At 37.2% G+C, this 12,422-nt stretch overlaps 1 protein-coding gene across 8 annotated transcripts in view; it reads right to left on the bottom strand.

Annotated features, from left to right (window-relative positions):
- Positions 1-786: 786 nt before the first annotated feature.
- The window catches only part of TBC1D2B (TBC1 domain family member 2B), a 40,676-nt gene continuing 29,040 nt past the window's right edge, over positions 787-12,422 (bottom strand). The window contains exons 10-16 of one of the 8 annotated variants that reach the window (XR_012630464.1): positions 11,408-11,525; positions 10,490-10,675; positions 9,036-9,157; positions 5,862-6,097; positions 5,487-5,528; positions 1,930-2,078; positions 787-870 (exon numbers count right to left, since the gene is read on the bottom strand). Coding sequence is in view for 4 of the 8 variants with exons in the window: in XM_074880824.1 (XP_074736925.1) it covers positions 5,902-6,097; positions 9,036-9,157; positions 10,490-10,675; positions 11,408-11,525 (622 nt within the window). In the remaining 4 variants the exon portion in view is untranslated. Of the gene's footprint in view, positions 871-1,929; positions 2,079-2,133; positions 6,098-9,035; positions 9,158-10,489; positions 10,676-11,407; positions 11,526-12,422 lie in introns of those variants that run through there. The other 7 variants (XR_012630465.1, XR_012630467.1, XR_012630466.1 and 4 more) reach the window with 7 other exon arrangements.

Below are 12,422 nucleotides of genomic sequence, written 5' to 3'. Positions count from 1 at the left end.
GTTCACCCTTAAAACACTAACTCAGACTTCTTTGTAACATCTTTGGCAATCAGGGCAGAAGCCTTTAAGTGAATACAGGACAAGAGCAAGAAAGAAAATGCAAAGCTGAGTAGTGTTTGAAGCAGGCCGCACAAACAAACACTGCAGCATCTGCTAGCCATGCATTTACCAGTCTCCTTTAGGGAGCAATAAAGAAGGAGGCCCATACCTTATGTTCCGAAGGAGGAGTCCCAGGCTTAAATACCAGAAAAATACCATCTGTATTTATAAAAAGTTAAATAGCTTATTTCACAGTTTAATCACCAATCAGTTCATCAACTCAAACCTGAAGTCTTAAGAGGCAGCTCACTGCGAAAAGGTAACTGTTGTACACACAAAAGGTGTGCCTCATTTGAAACACATAGGCAGGATGCAATCACTCAAGGCTAGGAGTATCTTAATTAAGGCCAAAGTCATCTTAATTTACCAGGTATATTTTAGTGTTGAATGTTTTAATTACTTCTCTTTATAACATCCCAGACTAATTTAGGGTAGAGAATACATAGTTTTCTTATTTAATAACTATTTGGATTTTTAATATCGCATTCAGTATATAGTCGGGAGTTTTGCTCTCTAGTCTACTCCTCTGAAAAGCTAGCACTGTAGATGGTATAACTGTAGAGAAGTATGGCTTTCACAGCATAGTATCATGATAAAAATACCACTCTACTAACTTCCTTGTGATTGAACCTTTTACCTTCTTTTCCAGGGGGGAAACTTCCAAGGCAGAGCACACCCTTCCTTTGCATTATCTGAGCGAATATACTTCATGTGTGGGAATTCTTAAAGCTTCAGCACTACGTGGACTCTGCTTCCAGTGAGGTCAAGGAGCTGTAGATAAGGAAGCTATGTTTAGCACTTCTGAGAACCCTGCAGAATGAACACCTGACATATTGTAATACCAGCAGACTTCAGTGTGTTCCCTGAATCTCTGAAGCACCCAGAACAGAGTGAGACTCTGCAGGTATTTGGTCTCAGTTCAGAGTAGGCAAGCTGCATTTGTCCTCTCCAAATTAAATACGTTATTCCCGAGAAACACATTAATGACATACATCAGCTATATGCATCAGCCACACTCGCATCCTTGTTGCAGTTCCACTGGGAACAGATGGCTCAAGCTCAGTCCCAAGGAGGAAACAGGAGCTTCAGCTGTTCTTTAACAGGCCCCAGCAGCTGCTAGGGCAACACAACCTACCCAAGCTAAGTATGTCAAGTGTCCAAGTGAGGACATTGCTCCCTATGCACTCTCTTCCCAGAATTTTCTGTTTATTTCTTCAAATTAAGTTTTCAGTATACAGGACAGGAGGTCCTTAGGCCATAGTCATGTTCTGCCTCAACTGCTGCTCTCTATCCTGTTTTGCAACCCCTTTGAACAGATTTCCAACTGTGCCAATATCTACTCTTAACAGCTTGCCATCCTGCAGCAGAGCCAGAAGACAGGAACTGTGCACTATTCACCTCTACTATAAAAGATCTGCTTGGATGTGCAATTAAAGTGATCTAGCTCTTATTTTTCCTCCCTCGCAAATATTTAGTTGTTAAGTTTTATATCTGAAGTAGCTGAGATACTTGATAGCCTCTTTAAGCGAATCAAGGTAACTCCAAGATGCAAAGATCATATCTGACAGACAGATGTTGAGGCTAGATTTCCAAATTAATTCAGTAGTTCTTCAAATTTTCAAAGCAGCTGAAATTATGCACTTGGCTACCAAAGGCTTTAGCAGAACATCAGTGCCCAAGCCTGCTAAAGAGGCTTGTGGTGTCAGGAGATATACAAATACATACGTTGCGTAAGAAGTCTGTTCCCTCCGAACACTCATGCAAATTTAATCTCCTCTCCCAAGAAACTAAGGACACCAATCACAAGTTTACCCAGTCAGCATCACCTACATGCAACATGTCTATAGTTCACATCTTCATGCTTCAAAGCCAAATTTGCAAGTATGTTCCTCTATAGAGACTCTCTCAAATCACATTATCACATAAAATCACCAGCTTTACTACTGGTTCATTCTGATGGCACCTGCAGTTATTTCCATCTGTTATGAAAAAAAAAAAAAAAACAAACAACAAAAAACAAACCAGAGCAAGCTGTAAAGTAATAAACAATTTATTTTTTTCTTTACATCAATCTTTATGAAAATAACATCACTTATGTTTTGTGATTCAAATTTCTTGTACCGCATATTGCTGATTTCTAACATGGCACTTAAGGGAACATTCACTTAAACAGCTACACAATTTCATGAAATTGATTAATTTTCCATTTCTCAGTTAAGCATGACTGAACATACAACTCTGTCAAATTTAAGACCACTCATTCATTCCTGATGTCTTAAGGAAGAAAAAAAAAAAAATCTTTCCCTTTCTGCTGAAGTATCTTACCATGTTTACAAAGACTGAGGGGAAGGGGAGAATCTCTCACAGAAGACACCTGAAGGGCAACAAAAAAATCCTTTTTATTGATTACATAGCTGGCAAAAAAAACACCAAACAATCTGATAACACTGGATAATAACACTATCTGTACAGATGTACAGGTAAAGCTGAAATACTGTGCAGTTTTAATAGCTAAACATGTAGTGCACCAATTTTTTGTTTATTTAATAGAACAGAATGTTTTAAACAAGTAACCAGAAGTTTCACTGGAAAGCCATGCATACGTGTATGAAAACAGAGGAATACTCTCCAAGATGCAACTTAGTGGTTTGGTTTACATCACATATATCGGGAACCAGGCATAAGGAACTCTTTTGCACATATGTGCATGTCCTCGAAGTTAAAAAATAGTCTTAGTAATCTTTATTTGCATTAACAGGTCACTTTTCTACTAAGTGGACTGGCATGAATGTTAAATCCTCACATGCTATTTCAGAAGTTTACCCCTAGATACAAACGCTAGTTCAGTTTTTGCAGGCCACTGAGTCACACTGTATTTTTGCTTGGTTTCACTGGGTTTAAATGCTGCCTGTGTATCTTGCATGTCCCTAACTAATCAATACTCTTCAAAGTTACCAGAGTAAACACCACTAGAAAACTGAGTCACCCAAAGACATTTGCAAAAGCAAGGCAAGCTTCCCCTGCCATTGCTTCCTGCTACATGCATCTCATTTTTTGTTCTATGCAGACTTCTAGTGGTCAGAGGTTAGATGTGTCTGCAATTTTTTGACCTTTTAACTAAGGCATCAGTAACAATGCTTAATAAAATGAAGGCAACAGTTCGCTGGGAACGTGAGCATAACACCATCAACTCATTTCATTTTTGCTAGCTAACAAAATAACCCAGAGACAACACAATTTCCATAAGCTTCCTAATATTCATGTATTAGGTTCACATAGTGGCATAAGAAACAGAGCTACTTAGCTTTACTGTACAGCTGGGTAACAACTTACATAATGAAACACAGCAACACATACACACACTAATTTAACCATCAGCATGACTGAAAAAAAAAAAAAAAAAAAGAAATGGTCCTGTAACATCACAGGTCATGTTTTGCCCACCAGACAACTTCCTGAACAGTTGCCCTAAAGTTAGTTTTATCTTCACAACCTAAAGACTTCAATGAAATCAGTCTGAAAACATCTGAAGTCATAAGACTAGTTCATAGTGAGGACTCAAAACCAAGGAATAACAGACTTCTAGGAATAGGGTAGGTACATACTTCTAAATTCTTCATCTTAACATTTCAACCGTTGACACCGGAAGGAAGATCTTCAGCTTAGAAAGATTTCATTTAACACTTGAAAAAAGATTTTAAAAAAGTGGACATTACAGATTGATTTAGAGACCAGCTCTTTCAAAACCAAGACAGCGTAACTAGAAAATTAGAAAACCTGGTCCCATTTTTATATTCAAACACTGATTGTAAGTAAAAAAAAAAAGAATACAGTACATGCAATAATATGAAAAACCTGCCTAATAAACTCAAGTACACAAACAAGAGTAACTAGGGAATAAAAAAAGCCCAAACTACTGCTTACAATAGGTAGGGGATATTTTAGAAGACAAATAACATACAAATCAAGATGATCATACCATGTGTCCCTCATTGGCAAGGATTTGTTGGCTAATTAAAAATTATATGTCATATAAGAAGCATACATTTTATATCAAAAGTAGTCCTGTAAGTTACAACATTCACCACTGATTAAATGTTTCCCTTCCAGATAAATTGACTGATAATATGCTTATTTAGAGAAGGCTACAAATACATTCTCAGAAAAAAGTGCTGTGAAACAGAAGCAGTCTCCCTGCACACACTTAAGTTTTCTAAAACAATTACATGAGTGTAGCCAATAAAGAAGTCCTACTTGTTCTCAGAAAACCAAAAGAAAACACACAAAGTAGAAGCTGGATGCACTTGACCGTTCCCGACCACCAGTTTTGGTTTTTGTCAATTAACCACTTCCCCAGAGCCAAGTGATGTGCTGCCTAGTAGCCGAATGCTAGTTTTATCATGACACATCCAGACACAATGTTTAAGTCAGCCCAACACACTGAAGATCCAGAAAACTCAAGAAAGAACACTGCAAAAGTCCAGAGAAGAGCCAGCAAGAACGAAGCCTTCCTCATCCTCAGAACCGTTTAAGAGCACTGCTAGTCATCAAATGAGAAAGAATGGCCTCCAGTCACACTTCCATAGTCAGAAACACTACAGTTAAACACCCCAAATGTTTCCTTACGGCTGTCTTGTAGGATGGGCATGCAACACTCACAGCAAAGCTGAGCACGTTAAGAGAATATTCAATTTTTGTGCTGGAAAAGGATCTTGAATTTCTGTGTGCATGCTGTGACCTTTAGGCTCCTTTGATTGATTGATAAATATTTGTTTTAGGAATCCTATCACTACTGCTATTGTACAATAGTTATACATTCATGCAAAAACAAGGCTATATTTCTTCTTAAAGATCAAGACTTCATCTTATTTTAAGCCCTAAATAGGAAGAAGCATTAAATTTAAAAAAAAAAAAAAAAAAACAAAAAACCTTCAACAGATACACAACTAATTAACTAGTAAAACATGTACTCCTGTGACAAGCCCCATTCTTCTTCCATAACAGCTGGATTTTGGTTGTGGCTTTGAGACATTGCAATCAAAAGAGTGAATAGAAATAAAATTTACTAAACAAAATTTGATCTATAAACCCCCTTTGTCTTAATGTGATTCTTTATCAACATAGCTGCCCAGAAAAGCATAAATGATGTTTGATATCACTGTTTCAGTATACAATGAATGTTCAGTGACAAATATGTACTTATTTTACCTTTACTTTAAGTACATATATTCAAGTGTTCTGTCTGATGATCCATTTCATGTCGCTTCAGGAAAAGACAAAGGAATGTAAAAGTTCTTTCTATGCTTTATTCCATGCTTTCCTAGCCTGTGACCTCAAGAACAGCTAGTTTATTCAAGGACATGATGAAAGCCATTTATTGAACCAACCTGAAACCAAAAGATACGATGTCCTCCCACATTCAACGTGCACTACAAAAAAACATGATTATATCAAAAAAATGCAGAATGGCAATGAATGTATAGTAAACAGAGCGTGGACTTTTCTTACTACTGTTTCACATACAGGCACTAACAGTGTAGTGCGGGGAAACAACTGGCAATTCAGCTGATTGACTGAGACAGATATTAAGTGCTCTACATACAATTCCATGAACATAAATGTAAACAGAAGTGTTTGGCCTCCATACAAAGCAATATTTCTGAAAGTGCTGGGGTTTGGAAATCTGTCCTGCATATTTCCAAAAGCAACTAGTTTACATTCTGTTTGACAGGATTAATAAAGTGTTTTGGAGGTTAACTCACTTTGGTCATGATCCCAAAGAAAAGTTTATGTGGAGTAGTTTCAACTATCCTCCTCATCATCACTAATAAGGTCTCTCTTTTCTACACACGTCTCTCGTTCACGCAGGAAATCCTCACGAATGGCTTCTAGTTCAGTTAGTTCAAGACGCACTTTCTCCAGGTGATAAGTCCTCCGGTTCCTGATCTGACGTAATGGAAAAGGATTCAGGTCCCCAAAAGCAATAGCAGTCAGTTTCCTGGAAGATTACACAGTGTTACAAGACCATCATTCGTTTATATTTTTAAAAGTCAGTTTTGAACTTCGTCCCTATCAGTATTTAGTATATGGCCGATACCTCTGGTCTCCATCACATACCTGACAGGTCTCTGATGTTATCACTATTGCAAGAAAGCTCCATAAAACACTCACTTTTAAAGTTATTTCAAGTGATAAAAGTGTTCTCAAATGCTCAACAGTTTGCAAAGCCACCAGAAAACTCTGTATAATGCTGTAGTGATTACAGCCTTGACAATACTGAACAGAAGATGTAAGCTTGGCTGATCAGAGCTTCACTGGCTAGGCTGAATACTTGGTACATCCAGTTACCCCATTATAGGTTGGGTAACCTCCTCCATATAACTCACTGAAACTCATCCAATCCCAGGACAGTCAGCTCCCAAGTTATCCAAGATAATGAAATGTAAGAGGCTAGATAAAGCCTGGGATAATACAAATACAGACAACAATAACACAAAACATGTATAAACCAAACTTGATGACACAGTGGGAAAGCTCTGCTCCAGCCAGCAGATTCTCAGAGATGGCTGAGCCAGTGTCAACTCAAGCTCATCAGATCACATAGCAAAGCCCCACAAGAGTATCCATCACCCTTCCAGCATCATGCTGCATCATACCATCATTCAGTCACAGCAAAACTAATAACTGATCTGCCTAATCAGTCCAAAGACAGAGTTAACTGCATCGTCACTGTTGACCTATAGCTAAAACATCTCATGATTTACTAAGGGAAAAAGGGGAACCAGAATTCAACTTATTCTAGCTTAATTATCAGATGAACCCAAATATTAAGAAAATTTATTTGGACACTTTATTTGAGACTAAGCTCTCCCTAGGTTTGTATTTTTGAGTGAACAAGAACTATTTCCAGCTATTTATAAACAGAATATATTCCAGCAGCTTCTCTACCTGTGCACAAATGCTATGGAACACAACTTTCATCTGTAGACAAACATAATTATGACATCCTATAAACTAGAGTATAACTATACACATGTCTGTAGAGAGTTTTCTCCTCTAGGGAGCTTAAACTTAGAAATTTTGTGCTAAGTAATTTTCTAACCCGTTCAGGATGTCCATCAAGTCTACAAAAATAATCTTTCTGCATTTTTCCTCCACAAGATTACAACCTTTTGTCCATAGCAGGAAGGGCACATTCTACATGCTTTTGTATTGTTTAAATTTTGATGCTATAAAACTTGTACAAAAATGGTAGACTAAGAAAGCAGGTAGTTTGAACCATGCCTTATCAGTTCTAGCAGGCAAATTCATATCCCCTAGGTGGCACTACACCACTACTTTCAACTCTGACCTAAAGTCCTAAGAAAACAGATTTCCAGACCAGCACAGAGTGTATTTGTATTGTAAACGTCCTTGATGCGCTGAATTCTGTCCTCACCTGAACTCACCATCTGCCAAAGATACCCAATTAGCTCATTTTGTTAACACGAAAATGAGATTTCTTCCAGCAATATTAGAAATCGTTAAAATAGGTTATTTCAGCACCAGAAAGTTTAGTCAGGAGAGCCAAGATATTTCTGTTACATAATTGGAAAAGGAAGGGAAAGGCAAATCTGCAGCTCCAATTAAATATGAAAAATTTGTTCAAATTAGGTAAGAGCAAAAAGATTTTTTTTTTTAATTCCCCTCCCCCCCCTTTCTTTTGCAATCTTTAGTTTCTGGTGATACTGCTGTGGTACTACTGGTACTACATATTACACATTTGACTATAAGCTATAAAATAGCCTATTTATCAATTATAAAATATCTACAGGTTTGTTCTATTTATCGTTTTCTGTTAAGTACATACTTCTCTGTCACTTCCAGATTTGGAATCAGAGTCAGCATTTATTTTGGTCATAAACAGCTGAGTACAACCACCGTCCAGCATTTTTCAAATTGAAGGGGGGAATGCTAAAATACAAAGCACCACGCAACTCCCCCTCAAGAGTTTTTGGAGAGGTTTCAGCAGAGGAAACAACATCTGTTATCAAGACTTTTATCATTTAAATCAGTTGCAGAACATTCTCCCTGCATTAGTCCCAGCAATTCTTCTTAAGCACAGAGTAAGATTATTCAGTTTTAACTTCTCTCCAGTCAAAACTGAAACACAGGAAGTAAAAATAACAAATAGCTCTTGCAGCAGGAGCCAAAGTATAACCAAAAATTCATACGGAATTTATTATGATAAAAACAAACACATCTGATTCCAACATATGATTTTGTACTCAAAATCAGTGAGTTTCAATATCTGTGCAAAACATTTTCAGACATTAAACCATTCACAATATGACTTTTCTTTTTCAGATTAATCTGCTGCTCTACAGTCTTGAAACTATGAACCTAAACAAAATTAGACCCCAATTTACAAACTGTAATTCCTACGCATGGACTGCAGAACAGAAGAGTATCTAATTTTTATTTATTCTCTGCTACAAACTATAACTGAAAATCAACTGGAGTTACATGGCATTAGCCTATGCATTAATGAAGCATAAGAGATCTAAACCTAGTGGGTCATAGCTCACATTTTTAATACTTGAGCCAGGACACGGTTTTTTTAATCATAAAACATTTTATAATGTAAGTTGTATCCACAGTGCAGGGGGACACTTCGCCTATGGTTGAAACTCTTAAGTATTGCTATTATGATACAACGGCTAAACAAGACCAACCTGGAAAAGTAATCTCTACCATAAAAATTTCAATTAAGAATTCATCACTTATACTTTTGTCTCCACTAGATAAAACTACTCATGAGAAATCTTAGTAGTTAGTTTCATCTGTAGTTGCTTTATATCTAGATTAAAATCTGGATTAAAAACAACCAAACACGACAGCCTTCTTCCATGCTCAGTTACAAGTCTTTCAATCATACGCAAGTTTGAGTTACCCACCTAGCATCAAGTATAGTGCGTGTGAAATATCGAAGGTACTTGAAAATCGACATCGAATCTTGCAGTTTTAAGATCTCCTCCTCTTTGTATTTAAAAAGCGCCAGGGCAAATCGGAATATTACCTGATAAAACACATACAATGTTTGGTTCTTTATAAGAACAGAATGCCCTGATTCTCATTATCATCTATTATAAACTCAAAGGAAAAAAGGAAAAACTGCATTTGAGCTATCTAATCACACCTCTATCTCCCCCTTCCCTGCCACTCCCTGCCCCATCTCCCATTTCCAAAAGCTGCCAAAACTTCTCTTGTGACCTGTAACCAAGACAAGGTGTTCTGTGGTTCCATCCGGATAGAACCCAAAACTGGGTTTATAGCATACAAATTCTTTGAATTTTAAGATCCTAATTCAATTCTATAACAAAGACTGCTGGGCCTGTTGAATGCATTTATTACGTTACTTTAAGTTTGGTGGGATTTTTTTAAACAGAATTTTTTCCAATGCCTTGAATTTTCCCAACACACTGGGGGACTGATGCCAAAAGGAATCTGTGATACCAGTTTGTCAATAAGCTTTGGCATGAGCTGAAAGAAGCGTTATTTCCCTTTGTTCTGAAAAGGCTTCAGTAAATTCTGAACTTTGTCAGTCTGTACCTGGCTGCCTTCATTAAATACCATGATTTCACCGGATTTCAACGAGCACACAACCAAAATATCACTCTGTGTTAGAGTTCTCAGATGACGCCAACAAGAAATCTAACTAATGCAGTTTTTGTCTACTTATAACTCTCCTGTTCTTTGTAAATGCCTACAACATCTGCTTTAGTGTTATTATTGTGTTTGAATCCAAAGACTTTTTCCTGCACCAAGTTTATTTCACTGCAATTCAATAAGTACAAAACAAACGAAAATTCTTTCACCCCATCCCTTACTTTGAGATAGGAGCCCAGATCATCATTGTTTGTCAGTTGTACTTTAAACCTCTGCAGAAGTAAAACAAAGTTGCTGCAGAGACAAGCTAAACATTAGCACTTTGTTACAACTAATTTTTATATCTTCTCAATACTTCAAATTCTGCCTCCTTCACTTAAGCTTTCTTCTTTACAAGAGCAGCTCTCATTCTGATATAATTACTTAACACTGATTGACAGCTGCACATAGGAGTAAACAGCACTGCCTATGGCTTTATTTTTTTAAAGGTAAGAAAAAAGGTGGTGAAAGGAAAATACTTAGCATTTAGAACTCTTCCATGTAACTCAATCTTTTAACTTGTAGAACACAGATAAAATGGAAAATGTTTTGACTGGTTATTTATGCACATTTCCTCCCTTTTTTTCCTACCAGTGATTTTAACTGACAGGATTCTTGAGATCTTTCTCCACCTTGCACTCAGTAACACCATAGTATTTTGTTACCAGGTAACAACTGAAAAAACACAGCTCATTCAGTTCACCTTTGGTCCCTCATATAGGAAGGAGTCCCAGATTTTAAAGAGGATGTCGCTAACCACACTGTCCACAAATACCACAAGAAACCAGTTGAAAGTTATAAGAGTATAGTCAACTTTATATTGTTCAAAATGAGCATGCAGTCGTGGAAGCTTCTCACTCATTAAATCCTTGAATACTCGCTGATCAACCTAAAGAGATGACAAATAAGACATTATTGCTCTTAAATTTCCAACACATAGGTCATTCAAAGTAGGGCTTTGCCAATCTGTAAGTGCGAGTTTTTCAAGAGCTAACCAGGAAACCTAGGACTGTCTAAGTTAACACTTCTAAGCTATATCCACCCAAAACATATGTGGCAACCCCAATGCACACCACCCTTGCTGACACAACCTTTTGTTTCTCAGTGCACCCTCAGCCTCACAGTTCCTCACACGCAGTGGTTGTGTTCCTACTACAGCTCACTAGCACTGCACTCCTGCAAGAGAACCAGAGCAGAGGACAAACCGGGGGAAGACTTGGAGGGAGGAGGCAGCACCTAACAGAGCATCACCTGGAAGCAGAGGAGTGCTACAGCACATACTGTTCTCAGTAATGCAAAACATATTCTCACCCCCATGCTCCCAGAGAGCCCACAACTGCCCCACCCCCCCCAGTTTTGAGGAACAAAATGATAAATAAGCTCAGTCAATGGTGTGAAGCTAATAATCAGAAGAGGTGTTAATGACTGGAACTCCAAGAAGGTCACTAAACTTGTATTTCAGTGTTATACTCAGAGTCCTTGTCCAAACTAGAGCCCTGGTGCCTGGAACTCACCTCTGTCAACTCAACACATCCCCCAGAAAGGCTATCAGACAGTTTTTCAGGAAAGTTTGACTGGTTGCAGTTTACAGGACCAGGCTTTATTTTGGCGGAGCACATACCTGAGATCCTAGCAGTGTCTTAGTATAATAATCACGAGGCATGAAAACTTCCACTATTGTTACTAGACACCAAAAAGCATCTTCCTGTTCCAAGTACAGAAGTGCAATCGCTACCAATCTGAAAATAGGGTTTATTTGGAGAAAAAGATTATTATCACTAAATGTATTAAGAACAATACATTTTTCTTTTCATACATGTTTTCATAAAACTTTGCATACATGTTTCTGTTCAGCAGAGATAAATATATTGACACAAGAGCACTAAATAGCAAAATTGTTAATGAGGTTTAAGATGGGGCAGTAAGATGCCTTCTCAGCCATGCCAGGTATTTTTATTCAGTTAAATGAGAAAACAGAGAAAGGCAATAAAGTGATTTGCTGGAAGTCATTTTTCCAGGAACTAGGGCAAAATAATTAGAAGTTTCCAAGGCCTAAATATACTACTCTGATTCCCAGACTTCTGTCTTTCATTACTGAATAGGAAAGAGAACAGATAGTTCTTGCATTTCACACAAAGTTCTTCTAAGTTTAGAAAAAATCCTTTCTAGCAAGTTTATATCCATTAAGATAAATATAAGTAACGCTTTTTTCTTTATCTACCATTGTCTTCTAAGGAAAAGAAAAAGCCCTAAAATTTTCAAAGACTAAACTTGTTGTAAGAATTTCTTGAAGTAGAAAAAAAAAAAAACACATCAAAACACCAAAGAGCAGCAGCATTCCTGGTTTTCCTGTTTCCAATGAGCATTATGAAAGAAAAAAAAAAAGAATGAATTCACATTACTGATAGCTGTTTGACTATGAAAGGTTACCTCCAATATATTCTTCCAGGTAAACTTGTTTTATTTCTGTATGCAAGAGGAGCTGTAACAACATGAACTGCTTCTGATGTTACACAGCTTAATAAGGTGATCCCACTTTAAAAGTTCAAAAGGATTAAAACATGGAATAAGTATCTAATTTGCTTTTAACTTCTGCAGGTATATCCAAATGCAGAATTATTTACAGTAAAACCAGA

The sequence above is a fragment of the Strix uralensis genome, chromosome 11 (genome assembly GCF_047716275.1).
Source record: "Strix uralensis isolate ZFMK-TIS-50842 chromosome 11, bStrUra1, whole genome shotgun sequence".
NCBI classification, from domain to species: Eukaryota; Metazoa; Chordata; class Aves; order Strigiformes; family Strigidae; genus Strix; species Strix uralensis.
This window is presented reverse-complemented; position numbering and strand designations above follow the sequence as displayed.